The 21,628-nt window shown below is 38.3% G+C and overlaps 1 protein-coding gene across 4 annotated transcripts in view; it reads left to right on the top strand.

The window, feature by feature from the left end:
* Positions 1-2,455: 2,455 nt before the first annotated feature.
* Positions 2,456-21,628, top strand: part of LOC143041113 (elongation factor-like GTPase 1) — a 40,597-nt gene continuing 21,424 nt past the window's right edge. The window contains exons 1-6 of one of the 4 annotated variants that reach the window (XM_076212841.1): positions 2,456-2,615; positions 10,034-10,214; positions 11,043-11,250; positions 11,951-12,082; positions 16,682-16,926; positions 18,544-18,754. In XM_076212841.1, the coding sequence (XP_076068956.1) occupies positions 2,471-2,615; positions 10,034-10,214; positions 11,043-11,250; positions 11,951-12,082; positions 16,682-16,926; positions 18,544-18,754 (1,122 nt within the window). In that variant the 5' untranslated portion in view covers positions 2,456-2,470. Of the gene's footprint in view, positions 2,616-2,845; positions 3,071-3,095; positions 3,407-10,033; positions 10,215-11,042; positions 11,251-11,950; positions 12,083-16,681; positions 16,927-18,543; positions 18,755-21,628 lie in introns of those variants that run through there. The other 3 variants (XM_076212844.1, XM_076212842.1, XM_076212843.1) reach the window with 3 other exon arrangements.

Genomic DNA, 21,628 nt, shown 5'->3' with positions numbered 1-21,628 from the left:
ACACACACACACACACACACACACACACACACACACACACACACACACACACACACACACACACACACACACACACACACACGACAGAGACTGCAGCAGATCCGAGGTGAATACACACACACACACACACACACACACATGTATGTATGTATATATATATATATATATATATATATATATATATATGTGTGTGTATGTATATATATATATATATATATATATATATATATGTGTGTGTGTGTGTGTGTGTGTGTGTGTGTGTGTGTGTGCAATAAAACACTAGGGACGTGTTTTTTTTATAAAATCTACACTTAATATGTAATATTCGAAAACGCTCTGCTCCGTTTGTTTATTTTCTAAAGTGGTTACCTTGCATATATATATATATATATATATATATATATATATATATATATATATATATATATATATATAAATATATATATAAATGTATATATTTATATATATATATATATATATTACAGGTGAAAAAATGTAATCACACATTTGTCAATAATGCAGAAACCACTGTTGGAGTAGAAAAGACTGGAAACGGGGAATCTATATATTTCGATTGCAAACTGCAGTCCTCTTCAGTAGATACAATTAAGAGAGAGCGTGCTGCTTAAGTAGCACCCTTATCAAAAGAAAGGGGAACATGGGAAGATGTCTCTACCCTCGGCTCACTCCGTATGTGAGGTCAGGAGGCAAATGAGCTTTCAATAGAGTGAGCCAGGGTAGAGACATCTTCCCATGTTCCCCTTTCTTTTGTTAAGGGTGCTACTTAAGCAGCACGCTCTCTCTTAATTGTATCTACTGAAGAGGATTGCAGTTTGCAATCGAAATATATAGATTCCCCGTTTCCAGTCTTTTCTACTCCAACAGTGGTTTCTACGTTATATATATATATATATATATATATATATATATATATATATATATATATATATATATATATACATATATATATATATGTATATATATATATATATATATATATATGTGTGTGTGTGTGTGTGTGTGTGTTTACCTAGTTGTATTTTACGGGAAGGGGAGCTATGCTCGTGGAGTCCCGTCTTCATATCTCATTTTATCTAAACTATTTTTAAATTCATGTATTGTTTTTGCACACACTACTTTCTTATCTAACTTGTTCCAAGTGTGTGTGTGTGTGTGTGTGTGTGTGTGTGCGTGCGTGTGTGTGTGTGTGTGTGTGTAAGCAATAAAACACTGGGAAAGTTTTTTTTTATAAAATCTACACTGAAGATGTAATATTCGAAAGCGCTCTACTCCGTTTGTTTATTTTCTAAAGTGGTTATCTTGCATATATATATATATATATATATATATATATATATATATATATATATATATATATATATGATCACATGAAAAATCGTCATCCCAGACTTTGACAAGGTGAAAATTCTTCATGTGGACTTTCCTTGGGTGACAATTCTTCATGTGGGCCATCCTGGGTTTACGATTCTTCAGTTATATAAATTGATGACAATAAGCATAAACCTCATTCAACCTCACCAAATCTAACCTAGGCTAACCTAATTTTTATTCCACTGTTAATATTCGGCGTACTTGGTTGACAATTCTTTAGATAGGATCTCACGGGGTGACGATTCTTCATGTGGGCGTTTTGGGGTGACAAGTCTTCATGTGACCATATATATATATATATATATATATATATATATATATATATATATATATATATATATATATATATATATATATATATATATATATATATATATATATATAACATAAAATAAATATAAGGGAATCACACGTATATAAATGAGGAACCTGCATGCCAAATTATTAGAGGTAACGCTATACAAATTACGTGAATGCTTATGGAATATATATATGTCACCAGCACAAAGGCGGAGTGCATATAATGTTAAATAGAAGGTAGCGATTGCATAAGGTTATACAGTATAACATAACAGTGCTCAGGACTGCGTAGGTCTAACGACGCAGGTAACTACTAAGTAGAATAATTACGTAATGACTACGCAGACTACATACATAAAACAATTATTATATAGGGATTAAGTACTACAAATACCATATAGGGAATAATTACTACTTATACTATAAAGAGAAGAATTACTGCATTTGCGGTGAAGCCTTTCATATCTTTAGGGTACCCAAAGGACGCCGTTATTATGACGATATATCATAATTATGTCAATAAGGAATTTCCCTATTCGCTATCTGGGACGTGTCATTTATAGCATTGGGTCCTGCGACTGTGTATGCGAGCTGCTCTTTCTCTCATCTTTCATATAAGACCTATTCGATATGGGTGACCATGCAGAAATTTTCGACGTTGCTTTTGTAGTTAAAAGATTCTCAAGCCTACCCCACGTCAAGGTGTCAACTCTCGGACAGGGAATGAAATTGTTTTGTGATGGCTAAATCAGATTCGTGAAACGACGCAATTTAAAACATGATATGGACTAGGGTGCATTCCTGGGGAAAATGCGTATTTCAACACTTTGTGCAATCAAAAGACCGCGACAAAACCGAATGCAATAGTCTGGCAGGATCCATTCTTGTATTCTTGAATTTGACTATTACTGTGCGGCTATTTGGTGAGTTACAGATTGTTGTGAATGTCTGAAAGTAACGAATTTTAGTGATTGGATCAATATATGGATGGCTCACCCATTAAGTTGAAAAGACATGACAGCAGCTAAAATGAAAGTGTCATTTTCTATGGTAGGGGTAAAGCATCACAGGGCTGATATTTCCCCATACCATTAACACTACTTGCGGTAGTGATTGTAATTATGAGAACACTTGTACTTACAAGAGTATAATTTTTAATTGCGATGTTAATTCAGCAATGACATTTTTTAAGTCGAAGTCCACGTCAATATATATCATCCGAACAAAATCACAGCTGATTGCGGCAAGTGATGAAAACATGTGCAGGAAGTCGGGAGTGCCTGGATGAATTGGTATTAAATTCGTAATTTCGTGGTTGTGAAAACTGCTGAATAACTTGTGTCTAGTTAAAGGAGTAGGCGAATCTCCAAAATTTACGGTAAATTTAGATTTCATTTGTATGTATTGGGTGTAATTTCACTTTGAAAATTGCAACGTGTTGTTAAGATGCAACTCAGACATAAAATGACAAAGGTTTTGACTTTTGTAATGACTGCACAAGTGTATGGTCTGTTGATGTGAAACTGGTAATGGGGCTAGGAAAAGTAACCCTAAACTTAAATTTGTAAATATACGTCTGTTGCTTTTCGACGAGAAAATTATACTCGCACTTCAAAAGTGAAAGCAAAATTGTATGGATTGACAAGACTAAAAGAACATTTATTTTTAATCCTGGGAGATGATTTGATCATTCTGAAGAATAGATCTGTTCAAGGTACAGTGATATTGTGTTTCATTGTCTAAAGAACTGGTATACTTTGACCCTAAGATGCTGGGAAATAGTGATTTTGAAAGTCACTGGAACTACAGAGTACAGATGACAATGACAACTGTAGTCTGTATAATTTGGTTTACAAAAAAGTTTGGTTTCTTTACATAGATAGTGGGCTTCTCTGACCAGCTGTACTCAGAGACTAATGAAACCATTTATTGCTTGTATGCCAGCCCTAAAGAAAAGAATATGCAGACAGAGAACAAGAGAGTTGGAAAGTCAAAGTGCACCATATGCTGCTAACAAAATTAGTAAATTTAGCTAATGTAGCAAGCAAAGGGGACATATAGTGGTAGAGTGGTTATGAGTATGAGAAATCCTAGAGCTAGAAGAGGTGTTGCCATTCTAGTATGGAAAGAAGTGCCATCATTGGAAAGTCAATATGATTATGTCGTCTCTGAAGATGCCAATCTATTATCTTGTAGCATGTGATGTAAATAGCTAGGTCAATATGAAAATGGAATTCCTGATATTTGAACTGAAGTAGTTCTCATGGGATGGAAAAAGTCGCTATGAGTATAATGCAATTTGATTTATCCATCTAGCTGTCCTAGTTCTCGAGATATTGCATTTTGAATGGAATTAAATCGGGCCTATTTTGTCCGAGGAAATCGGGCCGAAACGTGCGGTCTGACTGATCGCCGATCAAACGTAAACAATGACGGTTTTTACTGACAGGCACAATTTTATATAAAAAATTAGCATATGGTTGCATTATTTGACCTATTTTCTATAAGATGTGTGATTTCCATGTAATTTGATCATATAATTACGTTTTTATCCTCTGCAAAATTACCCACCACAGCTACGAATACCGTAAAATTACATGAAAATCACACATTTTAAAGAAAATAATTTGAATAATTCAATTATATGCAAGGTATTACGCTAATAACCCAATAGTAACAAACTTAATAGTGTAGTTTGATCCATACCACCAATGATCATAGATAGCGGGCAGGACGAATCGTAGCTGTGGTCCGTAATATTACGGAGGATGAAAACGTAACTTCTCTTCGATCAAATTACATGAAAATCACACATTTTAAAGGAAATATTTAAAATAATTCAACTATAAGTCTATTACACTAATAACATAATAGTAAGAAACTTAATAGAGTGAAGTTTGGTCCATATCACCAGTGATAGATAAGATGGCGGGATGGATGTTGATGTTGTTATCCGATAATCCGACCCGATAGAAAAAAAAACTAATTTAAACAACCAATTTCTCAGCTCTACCGTAACATACTGACTTTATTTTGGTATTAGAATAATCCACGATACTAGTAGTTTTGGTTAATTATGGTCAGTTGCCCGCACAATAAATTTGTTAGCTCATTTTTTACGTTGAAACATATACCAATTTTTGATATACTGCTGAATGCAGGCCGCCATGTTTATCTAATGTTTTTATTGACCGACATGTAACTGATGATGTGAATGTTTGAAATTTATTACGATCGTAGTAAATACACTCACGCAACATTTTTATTAATTAAATTTCCCGCGGTATGTAAATTTGGCCGTTTGAACGGCGTGCGCATAAAATGACGCGCTATTGTGCTCGTCATCGACGGTGGCGCCTCTGGTGGTGTTTGACCTACCTAATGTAAACATTAGAAACACACACAGTGCTACTGGCATGTATGGGTATTTTTTTTAGAAGTGCACACCATTAGAAAATTAAATATTGATTTTGTAAATCATAATACATCAACGTAACATATGTTTTTCTTGGTGGAAGTCAATAACAGAAAATGTGGTAAAAAAAAAATTTGTGCACAACTATGCAATATAGCAATAGAAAATTAATTATTAATTTTGTAAATTATAATATATGAAGGTAATATGCAATTTTCTCGGCAGAAATGAAAAATAAAAAAGTTGCTAAAACAGATTTCATAACTAACAAAGTCGCGCTAGACAAATGGTATGCCATGTTTGTTTTGATAGATGCTGACATTGAAGAAATGAAAGGATAAATTCATCTATTCTAACCTAACCTAACCTGTATTTAGTAAATAGGTACCTGTAATTTAAAGGTCATTTGGATCGTCATCGTGACACCCACATATGCTGATCTTCATGGAACCAGCACGGTTTATTACATTTTGGGCAATTAACTGTGGTTGGCAGAACCCCGTGTTCTCTCAGAAAATCTAGAGAAGCCTTGTTGTCTTTATAACACTGCTTGTTAACATCGTGTGGAGTGGGAGAACAACAGGTGCACAAAGTGATGTCCATCATGTAACTGACATTTCAACTGGACCGGGCAGATGACAAACACTTGACAAATGACAAGATGGTGTCCCAATCCTATGCTAGCAACTTCGTTTGTTAGTATATTTGCTTGTAGCAAAGTATTTTTTTTTGTATTTCCACCAAGAAAATTGCATATTACATTCATGTATTACAATTTACAAAATTAATATTTAATTTTCTAATGCTATATTGCATAGTTGTGCACAACTAAAATAACACCAATGTTGTTAAAAGGTATACACAAACAAATGGAGTCACATTGACTCCTTTAGGTGCCATCTTTGTTTTGATAGATTCAGAGGTCGAAGATAATGACCCTGATAACCTCTAGAATTACAGGTACCGCATTACTACAGGTACTCAAAGTGGTCACATTTCTGTTTACCACCTTTAGCAACTTTTTCTGTTATTGATTTCTACCAAGAAAAATGTATATTATGCTGATGTATCATAATTTACAAAATTTATATTTAATTTTCTATTGCTATATTGTATAGGTGTGCACTTCTAAATATTTACCCATGTATGTATAAACTATAGAATTCTACATAAGATTACAACCACAATATTAGGTAGACTACCAGATCTCTGTGCTTATGCTTACCTATGAATGGTTATGCTTACCTATGAACAGATAAGGGGAAAATAAGAATAGACATCTTGTATTGACCCCTGCCTTGAAAACATGTCAGCCAGTATATATAAACTAGTCTGTTTTATCTTGCTTTAAATGTGTTTTTTTTTTTTTTATTTTTTTTTAGCAGTTACAACATTTGGGGAGTACATTTCATTTGTCAGTGACAATGAGTCAGGGGGGCAAATCATTTACCTTTTAATGATGTCCACCAGTGTCCAGGCATGGATAGCTTCAGGGAGTGTCCTTGCAGGTTTGTGTTGAGCTGGAAAAATCTGGTGTAAGGGATATTTCTATATCCATGTATAAGTTTATATGTTTCAATCATGTCACCTCTGGTTCTTCTGTCCTCTAGCATTTGCAAACCAAGGTTATTTATTCATGAACAAAGTTCAGTTTAGAAAGGGTGTAATATTAGAGTGAATCAGTTGATAACATGTTAAGAGAAATAGACTGGAAAAATTGCTATACAACGTGGACCTGATAGTGAATATGCTAAGATGCCTTCTTATATCAACATGTGACAATTTACTAGAGTTAGAGGCAGTGATAACTCATCATTATTAGATTCTATCCAGGATTGATTCTAGCAATTTCTGGTTGCCAATATATTTCAGATTCTATAGTGAAGAGTATTCCAGTAAAGAGTGCATATGAGAGATATGTAATGGCATCGTGAATAAAAAGTCATGGTTTACTATAGGCCTCAGGATACTGTTTGACACTCCACTGGCCTTATGGACCCAATTGGAGATATGTAAATAGAATTTAGGACACAAGTCAATTACTTCTCACAGAGTTGTGTTTGAATCTCCATATGATATTGGCAAGTCATTCAAATAATATTTTCCAGTAAGACCAAGTTGCTTCCAAGGAATAAATCTCCCACTGAATCTAAGTAGTACACATTTAACAGTATTCATGGATGCCTCTCTAGATTTAGTAATATTTGCAAGCGTTCCAAAATACCACCACCAAATTGCTGATGGGATGCAGGGCAATCAGGTGTGTGGAATATGTATACTGCAGGAAAAAAAAAATGATGTAAATAAGTCTGCCATAACTTGAGGCCATGAATAATATTTCCATAAGGAAATCTTAATGGGCAAACACTGGGTTCATCAACTTTTTCTTTATGAATATAAGAGTGAAAAAACAATAGATTAGAGATACTTAGATCTACAATAAATGATTTATAGCTGACTTGACAAGAAATAGCAAAAGTTCTGTACAGGTAATTAATATTCAATAATTGGCAAAGGGTGTACTAGTTAAAGGGGAATTTCTACCATGATTATTACAAAGTAATTTATAAATAATGGTTTCCTGTGGTTCAAAGAAAATGGGTTGGTTTCACAGGCCAAAGGGTATGGGAGTTACTGACAAGTGTTTAGTCAGGATAAACAAATCTGTCAAAGGGTTGAGGTAGCCTAAAAACAATGGGATAAAAACCACTTCCACCCATTCCATTCCCACATACTCCACTCCCATTCACCTCACTCCCTCCCTCTTATCTTGGCTCCTTCTGGATGACAGGTCATCCCTGTATCTTGCCCACTGCCCTGGGTTAGAAGCAGTTTTGCAAGACACAGCACATCCACAGCAAGGCTGCTTCATTAAATTGGTAACTCCCCCTCTCCCCTCATGCAGAAAGAGAAGACGGGGAGAAATCCCTTCGGGATGTGTCAAATGATTTTTTCATACATACTCCCTCACCCCCCCATCCCCCACCTACTCCCTTTCATGCATCACAGCATCATCCATACACAACCATTCTCCATATACCCTTTCTTCTGTCTTTTCCCATTCTCCCTCAACAGACATTCCCCTCTTTCCCAATGCTCATTTTACCCCATCTATCCATCTCATCCTTGGTCACCCCCTCATGTTCACTCCTTCTACCTCTGCCTTCCATACCTCTTTTACTAATCTTTCTTCACGCATTCTTTCCATGTGTCCAAATCATCCCAATACTCTTTCATCAACACCTACTCCCAACTCCCTTTCCACCTTCACTCTCTTCCTCACCTCCTCGTTTCTCACTCTTTCCAGCCTAGTAATCCCTATCATACTTCTCAGGCACCTTATCTCAAACACATTCAAATTTTTCCTCTCTTCCTCACTTATGTTCTATGTTTCTGCCCCATACAGTGCTGTCTGCACAATCACTCCTTCATACAATCTCCTCTTGGCATCCATTCCCAAATGTCTATTTCTCATTACACTTTTTAATCCCGCAAGTCATTTACTCGTTTTTCTCAATCTTCATTGTACCTCCACTTCCACTCCTCCCTGTCCTACCACATAAAAAAAAAAAAAAAAAATCTAAGGTTAAAATTATTCTATTTAGAAATACTGTATAGATTATATCAAGTTACATAATTTGAGTCAGGATAGGAAGTTGTTCAGTATATGAATCAGTCATTCAACCATTGTTGAACAAAGGCCTCTCATATCATTTCATTTGTGCAAATAAAGGATAAGATGTCAGGATGGAAAACAGTGACCAGTGGAGTTCATCAAGGTTCAGTGTTACCACCAATAATATTTTATTATCTATGTCACTGACATGATGGAGGATACAACGAACTATCCCAGCATGTATACAGATGATGCTAAAATCATGAGAAGAGTGAAAAATGAGGAGGGCTGTTGGCTCAAGGGAAAAGATCTAGATGATATAATTATATAGAGCCAAAAATGGAAGATGAATTTCAATACCAGAACATGCAATAACTCAAAAAACTACCTTGAAACTATTCCTTGGGAAATAAATCCATTGTAAAAGGCAAAAGAGGAGAAAGATTTGGAAATGTTGATAAAAGACAACCTATCACCTTAAAGATATATCATAAAGATTATGGGAGAGACATATGAACTGTTGAAGAACATAAAGGTTGCTTTTCACTATTTAGATGAATAGATGATGAAAAAACTCATAGAAACCCTAATCTGTCCATTACTAGAGTATGTGTCAATGGTATGGTTCCCACACAGAGCGAAAGATATAAGCAGGATTGAGAGAATACAAAGGGCAGCAACTAAACTGGTTTCCAGCTTGGTAGATAAAGAGAGAGGTGACATGATTACAATATTGAGGTTGCCAAATGGGATAGACTACATTGATAGAAGATATCTTTTGATTAGGGATGGGAGGGTTTTAAAAGGTCATAAGAACAAATTGAGAAAGACGAAAGGTCTAAAGGAAATGAAAAAATACATCTTTCCACACTGATGTATAAATACTTGGAATAGCTTAGAAGGCAATGTTGCCCAAGCTCAGATAATACATGAATTCAAAAGTAAATATGATAATTGGAAAATAAGATATAGTTTAATAGTCTAAGTTGGATCTCTACATGAATTTGAAGCTAGATATGATCATTGGAGAGTAAGAGCATTGCTCCTTTTCTGTGAACTATAGGTAGAGTCTAAAGTCCATTGGGTCAATGATGATGATGTTGTTGATATTGTTGTTGTTATTGGATAGGATTTAGGACATTTGCATAGAAATGTGTGTCTTTCATATAGTGTTCTGTGGGGTTATGTAAAACAATGTTATGGAATGAGTGTGTACCAGGTTTTACACACTCTTATTTTAGTACATTTGCTATTGTGTTGGCTTGTTTGTTTTGAATCTATTTTCTTACCTTTTCTTCTTGACATTATAGAAAAAATGGCAGGCATGACTGCAGATCGGGTGACCTCCCTGCAAGGGAAGCCAGAAAACATTCGCAACATTTGCATCATGGCACATGTGGACCATGGGAAGACTTCTTTAGCAGATGCACTTGTCGCTTCCAATGGCATAATATCTCAGCGGATGGTTGGACGTATCAGGTATATGGACAGGTAAGTTCAATTTATTTTTTGCCATCCAATATCTCCATTTGACCTCATTATGAACTGAAAAAAATATTATCTTGCCTCTGTAACTCCTTGCAATCCAATGTACTTTGAGAAACATGTATTTCCTAAGTTGTATTGAACTCTTGGTTAGAATATTTTGCCCAGGATACTTAGTGGATGGATGAACTAAATGATATGAATTGGGTGATAGATACTGTGCTGTCTTGCTGCATTACCTTTGATCCAAGTAGTGTGTATGATAAAGTGATGTGCCCTCAGCACTGAATAAAGCAGATATTTTATATTTGTTGAAAGTAGAATTTAGGTAGAGTCTAAATGAGTATAAGATGAAGTGTTTTAGAGGTATGGGGAATTACAAGGATGGATAGAGTTAGAAATGTGGTGGTGAGGTGGAGAGCATGGGTGGAAAGAGCGTTGGCAGATAGGGTTGATCAAAGAATACTGGATTGGTTTAGGGATATGGAAAATTAATGAGAAAACACTAGCAAAAATTGTTTGGAGAGTAGAAATAGATTGAGTGTTTTTACATATACCAAGGGCTTTTTCCCTCTTACAAGGGAGGTAGCCAAAGTCAAAGGCATAAATCCACTCCCACCCATTTCATCTCCACATACTCCACTCCCATTCAACACCCCTCCCTCCCTCTTTTCTTGGGTTCTGGATGATGAGTCATCCCTGCATTTTGCCCACTGCCATGGGTCAGAAGCAATGCAGCAAGACACTGCGCATAGAGTTATAAGTGGGAAAAAATAATGGTTTATATATGTATGTACTTTTTATTTGATTTTTTATTGTAATTTATTTTTTCAGTCGGAAGGATGAAATTGAGAGAGGAATAACAATGAAGAGTTCTTGTGTATCCTTACATCACAACTATAATGAAACAGATCACCTCATTCACCTTATCGATTCACCTGGGCATGTCGACTTTTCCACAGAAGTGTCTACTGCAGTCAGATTGTGTGATGGCACTATAATTGTTGTGGACGTCATAGAAGGTGTTTGTGCACAGACAAAGGTAAGGACTGACTTGTTCAAGACTAATAATGGGATCTAGATGATTTTATTCAATTTGAGGAGACATTCATTTGGCAAAAGTTGAAAATTGTCGTGAACTTACCTTGATTTAACCTATGTTGCATTTTACAAGTTATTTGTTCTCACTGCCACCAGGGAGTTTTATTCAGTGGGGGGAACCCAATTTCTAGCAGAAATGTTAACTATCTTGAACATGTGATGATTAATCCTCTCATTTTATTATATACACACCAAAAGGCATTTCCCCTTTACAAGTGGGATGGCTCAGCCAAGGCAAATACCTGCCCTTCACCCATCCAGCACCCATTTCTTGTCCCTTTTATAAATCTTAGCTCCTTGTGGATGAAGGAAGTCATCCATGTCTCCTGCCCATTGCTTGGGTTGGAAGCAATGCAGGAATAACATCTCCACAGTAGGGCTTAACAATCACCTCATCATATGTCAGTGTTGTATGACTTTCATCACTTATTCTGGCTGCTGTGAGCCAATTTTATTCAGTTGAGGAAAGCTCCTTGTTTAATCAAAATGTTGAAAATTATCTGAAGCCTATTTCAAGAAACCCATTCATTGTTTTTTATGACTTTAAAGCGTTTACTTTCGTTGCTGTCAGGCAGCTTTATTGAGTTGAAGGAATCTTCACACATATTTTTCGTAACTTTATTTTTATCTTCTCATTACAGGTTGTTTTAAAACAAGCTTGGGTTGAAAATATTAAGCCGATTCTCGTCCTCAACAAGATTGACCGACTTATTCTAGAGACACAACTTAGCCCTTTGGATGCATACTACACTATCAGTGGTGTTTTAGAACAGGTAAGTCTAATGTGATTGAAGGATTTGATTCCATCATAATGTAATAAGTCATGTGGTTATAAACTGTAAATCCGATATTCAGAGAAAAGAAACTTTGTTGAAAGATGATCGGAATGTGTGATTTACAGTTATCTTACAAATGTGTTGAAACATTTAATTTTTGTGTAGTTATGCTCTTTTTTATTATTATTATTATTATTATTTTATATGCATGGGGGGGCGGTGAGGGGGGGGGGCCGCCAATTTAGTGAAGTGGCCTTGTTGTGTCTTGCGACACTGCCTCTGACCCAGGGCAGTGGACAAGGTGCAGGGATGACCCGTCATCTAGGAGGTGCTAAGATAAGAGGGAGGGTGGAGGGGAGTGGAGTGTATTTAGGGATGGAATGGGTGGGAATGGTTTTATGCCATTTTCTTTGTGGCTACCTCCCTTGTAAGGGGGAAAAAGCCTTGGTATATGTATGTATTTTATATATATATATATATATATAATATATATATATATGCATATGAGCAAAGGGCCGCACCCGAACCCACTATGCGGGGGTTCGGCCCTTTGGGCTGGGCGAGCTCGCTTCGCTTGCAGCTGTCTTCAGCCAGTCAGTTGTCTCTATTGCCATGACATCACCACTCTCTCAGCCAATCAGGGGCTGGAGTGGATGTGTCCCCTTGAGGGATTTCTGGTGTTTGGTCTGATTTAGATTGATATCAACAAGAATTCTTTTATTAGTACAGACGCTCCTCTACTTACGTTCATTCGTTTTATGTTTTTTCAATTTTACGTTTGAACTGACTGTAAAAAAAAATTGTAAAAAAAATAAATTTTGAGTGAATTTTTTAGTTTAGCGCGCTCTCCGTAGTTCAAACGATACTTACGCATGATGCTGCGTCCATTGTTTACATGGCACAAACGACAGACTGAACATGCCTTGCCTTGCCTCTTCCTCCTCCACCATCTCAATTTATGTTGCTTGAATTTAATTTATTTGAAATTAATGTTATTCTTTTCAAACAATGTTATGTTTATAATTAATGATTTAGGGGTGTTTTATAAGATACGGTAATAGAATTTATGGATGTATAGTACAGTAACAACTTACGTTCATTTTCACGTTACGTTCGGCCGTTCGGAACGTAACTAAAACGTAAGTTGAGGACCGTCTGTATATAGAAATGCAGCAGCTGCCACTATGGTGGTACGGGTTCAAATCCTACCCAAAGTTGAAATAATTTCAGTATTGCTGCACAGCGAGTTGTTACTCCAACTCTTGTGTTTTTCTCATGTCAAGGTGATCCTTGTCCTGGACTTTCATTTCATGGTGTAAATGTTCTGTAGGTGTTGTATTTGTGCAGCCTGTAATTGTCTTTAGGGCTTTGTTTTGTATGGTCTGTAGGGTGTTGTGGTATGTTCTGAGATCAGAAGCTCATGGGGCTTCCACAGTTTGTCACTGAGCATATTTATTTTTTGTATACTGTAGTGATATTTTCTTTGTTTTGTCAGAATGTTGTTCCTGCAATTGATTTAACTGCTTTAAGTGTAGGTGTGCATTTTGTCTTTATGTTTGTGATGTGTTGTTTGAATGACATAGATGTGTTGTATGTTATGTCAAGAATTTTGGGTGTATGTGTGTGTGCTATGAGATTTTTGGTGATAGAGATGAGGTATGTATTTGTGTTACACTGTACATTTGGTGAGAAGTGTGGCTGTAGATTTGGTAGGGCTATTTAGTCTTTTTGTAGTGAACCAGGTGTTGAGTGTATCAAGGTATGGTTGTAGTATTTCTGCAGTTTTGTCGACATTACAGTGTGTGCATGTAATTGTTATGTCATCTGCATAAGAAGAGATTTGTATTTCTGAGATGTCGGATGTGGATATATTGTACATATATAGATTAAAGAGTGTGGGGGATAGAAATGAGCCCTGTGGTACTCCATTCTTAAAGCTTATGGTGTGTGATGATTGGCCATTATATGACACAGGTATTTTTACCTGCTATATAATTGGCCAACCATCTTTTGGTATTAATGTGCATGTTTGTATTATATATTTTGTTTGTGAGATTATGATTGGGGATGGCATCAAAAGCTTTACTAATGTCTAGTGTTATGAGAAGTGTTCCATGTGGGGACTTATCTGAATTGATGCCATTGAAATCTCTTTGTGTGAGGTTTATCAGAAGAGTGTTTGTGGAATGTAGTGGTCGAAAACCATGTTGTGATTAAGCAAGGGGGGCATGTGGTGTGACGAGTTGTATTATGAAGCCTTCTATGACTTTGGAGGGTGCATAGTAGTGTGATTGGGTTGTGTGATGCTGGAACTCTTGGGCCTTTGTTGGGTTTAGGGATGGTGATGATTTTCCCATGCTTTCAGACGTCGGGTATAGTGTTGTGTGAACAGATGTAGTTTGCAATGTAGGTGAGTGCATGTATGCCATGTGGTCCAAGGTGTCTTAGATGGATGTTACTTATTTTACCAGGGCCACAGGCAGATGAGTGCTTGAGGTTATGGATTATATGCTTCATCTGGTTGTCTATGAAGGCTGTGTACTCAGGTCTGTGGGGAAGTCTTTCTTACATCAAATGATGTGTTGGTTGTCAGGGTGAGAGGTGAGATGGCAAAATGATTTATGATTGTTTGCTTGTCTGTTTGAGGGTAAGCTGACTGTTGTTGTGGTTAATGCTGTGTGAGAATGTGTTGTGTTACAGTTGGATAGTGTAATGCTGTTGAGTGTCTTGTACAGTTTTTTGGTATTTGTTTCATAATTGTGTTGACAAATGTTTGCCAATTTTGTGTTTTTTGTTCATGTATTTTGTTGTTGATCACAGTGTTTAGTGCTTGTATGTGGTCTTATGTTTTGAGGGATAGGTGTGGGGGTATAGTGTTAAGTGTGTCACGTTATCTGATGAGGCCTTGGATTTCTGGCGTAAAGTTTGGGTTGTGTGATTTGCTGTTACCTCTGGGGATGTGTTTTATGGCTGTGTTTTTTGTATTTATAAAGATATATTGATGTTGGATAGGGTAAAAGGGGCATTGGGGAAGGGGAATGTCTGTTGAGGAAGGAAGGGAGGAGACTGAAGATGGGGTGAGTGGAGAATGGTTGTGTATGGAAGATGGGGTGATGCATGAAAGGGAGTGGGTGGGGGATGAGGGAGGGAGGGAGTATGTTTGAATGATATTTTGATGTGGCCCAAAGGGATCTCTCCTCATCTTTCCTTTTTCTGCATGAGTGGACGGAGAGAGGGGGGGATCGCTAATTAAATGAAGTGGCCTTGCTGTGGATGTTCTGTGTCTTGCTACATTGCCTCCAACCCAGGGCAGTGGGTGAGATGCAGGGATGACCTGTCATCCCGGAGGAGTCGAGATAAGAGGGAGGGAGTTGGGTGAATGGAAGTGGAGTATGTGAAGATGGAATGAGTGGGAGTGGATTTTATGTCTTTGTTTTTTAGCTACCTCCCTTGTAAGGGGAAAAAAGTTGTATGTATATGTATGTATTGAGGGTATGCACAGCATGTCTGATTGGTGTACTGTTTTTTGTCTCAAATTGTTGTTCTGTCACTTCAGTGAAAGTTTCCCAGTTTGTTCTCTTGTAATTACTGTATGTGTGTCTGTGGTCAACTGGCAGTGGCGGTGCCAGGGGGGGGCGTGGGAGGGCTTTAGCCCCCCCCAAAAAAGTGGCCAGCCCCCCCATTAGCCCCCCCCAACTGAAATGAGCAAATTGAAAATTTAAAACACTCATTGAAATAATTTTATTAAGTGGAATTTTTAATTGCCAGGGCTAAAGATTTGTCAGCCATCAGTGCTAGCCCAACCATTAACCCCCTCCCCTTCTGAAATGAGGATGATATATGTGTATTATCATATTACTATTAGCCCCCAAAAATTTGCTCAGCCCCCCCTTAACCTCCCCAACTAAAAATTCCTGGCACCACCGCTGTCAACTGGGGTGTATCATGTTATGGTGGTGGTGATGATGATTGGAAGATGTTTGGATCAGAGGGCTCCGACCACTTTCTACAGTGTGGCAACGTCTGCATTGTAGGACCACCCCTAACCCCAAGAATTGGGGGCCAGATGGCCACAGCATACCCGTCACCAGCTTTTATGCAGGTGGTACTGATCCCTGTATGTATGTAGGTACTTGTGGTGGAGGTTGGGAGTGAAGGCAATTCAAATTCTGCCTAGCAAGTAAGGTCATAGTAAAGTGATACTACATTAAATTCCCTGCTTCAGAAAGTCCTTTGTAAGGAGGCGTCATCTTTGCCTCTTTTGAGAGGGAGAGTTTGTGACATTAATGTGCTATTCTCTTGGAAGAAACTTGATCTGCTGACTGTGCAGTATCATTGTGGGACTCTTTCTGTGTTACCAGCTGAAAATTTTTGGGAGAGGAGAGCAGTTGCCGGTTGTCAGCTCCCCCTGTTCAGAAAAGTGTAAGAAATACAGTTGAAGTTGATAGAGATATATCTTGGGCCAAGTCTGGAAACTTAATGTCAGCCCCTCAGGGCTGCATCTCCTGATGGAGGTGAGGGGGTTGATGGGTTTTGGAAATGTGCAGTCTTGCAGGACCACCACAATGTAATTATTTTCTTTATTTCCTTATCTAGGTTAATGCATACATGGCAGAGTTGTACAACACTGAAGTCCTTGGACGTACGTGGGAGGAGGTGGAGAGGCTGAAGAGAGTCGATCGGGAAAGAAGAGAATCAGAGCGAGAAGCAAATGATGAAAAAGAGAAAAGTGACATATTTGCTGATTGGGGAATTGAAGATATTGATGATTCTAACTTGTACTTTACACCAGAAAGAGGAAATGTTATATTTGCCAGTGCCTATGATGGTTGGGGATTTGGGTAAGTGTTATGTTTTGATAGTAAGGTTATGTCCGTGACTTAAATGATGGATTTAATAACATAAAACTGAATCAGTCATTTATCATCAGTCATGTGTGTTAAGTCATTTGTGGTAGTGGAACATGTTAGAAAAATTAATTAGGGGTAACATTTGACCTGTGTTTTTTAAATTCTATTTGTTAATGTGTATGTGTTGGGTAGGGTTGGGGATGGAGGCATGTGGACACATGGGTTCTTTATTATATCCCCACATACTCGACTCCCATTCACCACCCCTCCCTCCCTCCCTCTTTTCTTGGCTCCTCCTGGATGACAGGTTGTTCCATTATCTCACCTACTGCCCTGGGTCAGAAGCAATGCAGCAAGACACAGCACATCCATAGTAGGGTCCCACCACTTCGTTTACATGATGACTTTCCCGCTTCATCCCCTCACATGCAAAAATAGAGAAGACAAGAAGAAATTCTGTCTTGCCACATTAATTTAATCCATCCACAACCATTCTCCACTCACACCTATCTCTTGCCCTCTTCCTTTCCTCCTCAACAGGCATTCCTCTTTTACCCAAGGCCTCTTTCACCCCATTCATCCATCCATCCTATTCTCAATGGTCCCCTCATGTTCACTCTATCTAACTATACCTTCTACAATCTTTTTGGTGGTCTTTTCTCATTCTTTCCATGTGTCCAAACCATCCCAGTATTCTTTCATCAGTCCTATGTTTCAGCTCCCTTTCCACCCCCACTCTCCTTCTCACATAATTTTCCACTATCCATTCTTATGACCCCCCACCATACTTCCCAAACACTTCATCAAAATAAATTTAAATTTCTCCTTCCTGCCTCACTTTAAATCAGGTCTCTGCCCCACACAGTGTCATACACACAAACCCTTCCCCACTTTATAGTCTTCTCTTTGCATCCATCCCCAGATACCCGTTTCTGGTGACATTTTTCATTCCCCAAGATGTTTACTTATTTCCCTCACTCTGTAATTTGCCTCATTTTCATGGATAATCTATTAATGCACCAAGGGCTTTCCCCCCTTTTAAGGGGGGTAGCTAAGTCAAAGGCATGCACCCATTTCCACCCATTTCATTCCCACCTATTCCACTCCCATCCACCCTCTGTTCTTAGTTCGTCATGGATAAAGGGTCATCCGTGGCCCCTGGCTAGTACACATTTAAAGGAATTGTTTTTCATTATAACTTCACAAACTCCTCTGAGAGAGGGATAGGACTGCTTCTGTATGGAGGACTTTCTGAATCAGAGAATATATAATATGCTCTCTTAGTACTGCAAGTGAGCATCCCATCAGAAATGGGTCATCAAATTATACATTTTTTATTTGCTTCTGACCCAGGGCGGTGGGCAGGGTGCAGGGATGACCCGTCATCCAGGAGGTGCTCAGATGAGAGGGAGGGTGGGAGGGATGTGGAGTGTATTTAGGGATGAAATGGGTGGGAGTGTTTTTATGCCTTTCCCTTTTTGGCTACCTCCCTTGGAAGGGGGAAAAAGCCTTGGTATATGTATGTATGTATGTATTTATTTATTTGTTTTATTTTATTTTTATTTATTTATAATATTGTATTTATTTATGCATACATATTTTTTTCAGAATAAGACATTTTGCAAGTCAGTTTGGATCCAAGTTGGGCATGAACAAGGTTGTGCTGAACAAGACCATGTTTGGGGATTTCTACATCACAAACAAGGGAGGCAGTAAACGCATTGTGAAAGGGGCAAGAGACAAGCGGAAAAATCCGTTGTTCGTGACACTTATTCTGGACAACATTTACAAATTGTATGAAACCATCATGATTAGGAAGGTTAGTAATGTTTGAATTAGTCTACACTAATGATTTACTTAATTTTTTATTGCAATATTTCATTTCTTTAATTAGTCATTCTCTTACAGCTTTTTATACTTTGGCATGAATATTCTGGTGATTGTGGGACACTGTCAAGGTTGAGTTATATTGCCATGTTTGATTAATGTTTTTATGAATGGGGTAGTATTAATGATAATTGAACTTAAGAACATAAGAATTGAGGGGACTGCAAAAGATCATAAGGTCTGCACTAGGCAGTTTATGTCCTTTACCATCTGTCATTCTTATCCATAAAGTTATCACTGAGCAGAAAACCTGCAGCCCCACAGTTGTTGTTGTTGTCATTCCCTAGACTGACTGGCCGAGGAGTCCCACCTCCCTGAGAAACAACATAGCTGGAACAGGGTTTTCTCACAAATCCCTTATAGATTGTATATTGTGTTGTTGGCATGTGTGATTGTGTACAGTGGAGTCTTTTATAATATGTTGTATATTATGGGATGTGGTCATCCAGCCTCTTCTGGTAGCTTAGAAAGGCTGGATGGTGGCTGGTACTGGTCCTTGGAACTTCCCACAGATCTCTCTTTGAAGAAATGTCAGAATTGCTTCTGTGTTGTATGTGTTTGGGACTATTTATCTGTCACTTGGTGAAAGCAGTTGAGGGAGAGGAGCAATCACCACTTGTCAGCTCTCCATGTATGAAAAGGTGTAAGAAATACAATTGAAAGTGATAGAGATCTTGAGTCCAGTCAGGAGACTGTCAACTCCTCAGGTCTGCACCTCCTGATGGGTTGAGGTGGATGGGGTTTGGAAATATGCAACTTTGCTGTCCATTTTGCAGGACCATCACAAGCAGGTACCTGTCATTGATCCCTGATAGGGTAGTAAATGTATCAATCTGTCTATATACCAAGAACTTCTTCCTCCACATAAGGGAGGTATCCAAGTCAAAGGCATGCATCCACTTCCACCCATTCCACTTCCATCCACCACCCTTGTTTCCCTCCTATTTTAGCTCCTTGAAGATGACCCACTGCCTGGGTCAGAAGCAGTGCAGCAAGATACAGCACATCCACAGAAAGGTTTCTTCACTTAATCAGCGACACCCTCCCTCTCCATAGTTGTAGAAGACAAGAGGTAAATGTAACAGTGAGACAGAGGTTTGGGCTTAGGTTTAGTGGGTTGGAGTGGAAGGACATAGGAATTGAGCCAGTTGTTGTTTGAGGACGTCCTTTTGGTTGATTCCAAGGAGAGACTGAAGCAGTTGGTGACAGAGTTTGAGAGTGTGTAAAAGGAGGGTAGTAAATTTGGGCAAAAATAAAGTGATGAGTACAAGGTGTGATGATGGTGGCAGGTTTGATGTGAGCTTGAAGGGTGAGGCTGGAGGAAGTGGGGATTTTTAAGTATTTGGAGTCGCATATAACTGTGAATGGAGTGGAGGTGAATTATAGAATAAAGGATGGAAGTAAATGTTAAGGTAGAAAGGAAATTGTTATGAGACACAGGTATTTGGGGATGACTGCCAGGAACAGGTTGTAAGGAGTGATAGTACCCATGGTACTCAATGAAGCCAAGACTTGGAATCTAAGGGAGGCAGGAAAGAAGAGTGAGATAGCTGAGATAGAATGTTAAAGAAATATCTTAGGTGTTACAAGAATGGAGAGATTGATCAATCAATCCATTGCCCCTGGTCTCCTGCAGAAGACCTGCAGCCTCCAGGTGGGACCATAATTCACTTAGAGAAGAGATATTGTGTTGTTGTATAGGGATTGTTAACATGGGGGATTATAGAATTAGGTGTTCTGTGTCTGTGTGGTGGTTGCATCTGGGGTAGTTTGAATCTGTGGTTGGGCCAATTCTGTGTTGGTACTGTTTTCATGACAGATGGAGAGATTGAAAAGTTTGGAAGTGAGGCAGAGAATGGGAATAGAAAGAGAACTGTCAGATGGATTAGAACAAAGAATAGGAGGGTGGTTTGGGCTTGTGGGAAGAATGATTGAGGAAAGACAAGAAACAGAAATAGTGGAACATGGATGTGGAGAGAGGGACCTTTAGAGGAAGAACAAGAATGAGGTGGATGAATGGGTTAAAGGGGTCACTGAATACAAGAAGAATGTCTGTCAAGCAGGGTTGAGAGAGTTCAAAAGATGGGAGTGAGTAGAGGAAGATTGTGAATAGATGAAAGGATGATATAGTCCAAAGGGATATTCTTGTTTGCTCTGTAAAACCTTTTAGTGGATGATGATGATGGTTATGATGATGATGAGGAGGAGGAGGAGGAGGAGGGTTGCCATTAATGAAGGAGTCAAGGCAAGCTAACTCTGGCTGTTGGATCCTATTGTGGAAGTAGTTGTCTTGTTGCATTGCCTTTGACATGAATAGTGTGGCAGGAGACAGGGATGACCCTTCATCCATACCCATAAGGTGTTAAGGTGAGAGGGCCATTAGATAGGTTCTAATGTGTATGTAGAAGGTGTGTGTGATTTGACTTGGCTACTCCCTTATAAGAGGGAAAAGACCTTTGGTAAGCACATAATAATTGTGTGTGGGGAATAAAGTAGATAGGAAAATGAAAAAGTGAGCTTAATCTACTTTTTTCCTGGAGGGATCAATGATGGGTACCTGCATGTGGTGATCCCACAAGATGGACAGCAAAGCTGCCCATTCCCAAAACCCGACAACCCCCTCACCTTCATCAGGAAGTGCCACCCTGAGGAGCTGACACTTGGTCTCTGGACTGAGCTCAGGATCTCTGTCAGGTTCAACTGTATTTCTTGCACCTTTTACACATGGAGGGCTGACAGACTGGCAACTGCTCTTCTCTTCTCGCTACTCTCGGTTAGAAACAGTCCTACACTAATACAACACAGA

The sequence above is a fragment of the Oratosquilla oratoria genome, chromosome 30 (genome assembly GCF_046742065.1).
Source record: "Oratosquilla oratoria isolate Oo_2021 chromosome 30, ASM4674206v1, whole genome shotgun sequence".
Classification (NCBI taxonomy): domain Eukaryota; kingdom Metazoa; phylum Arthropoda; class Malacostraca; order Stomatopoda; family Squillidae; genus Oratosquilla; species Oratosquilla oratoria.
Note: the sequence above shows the minus strand (reverse complement) of the source record. Positions and strands in the feature narration are given on the sequence as shown.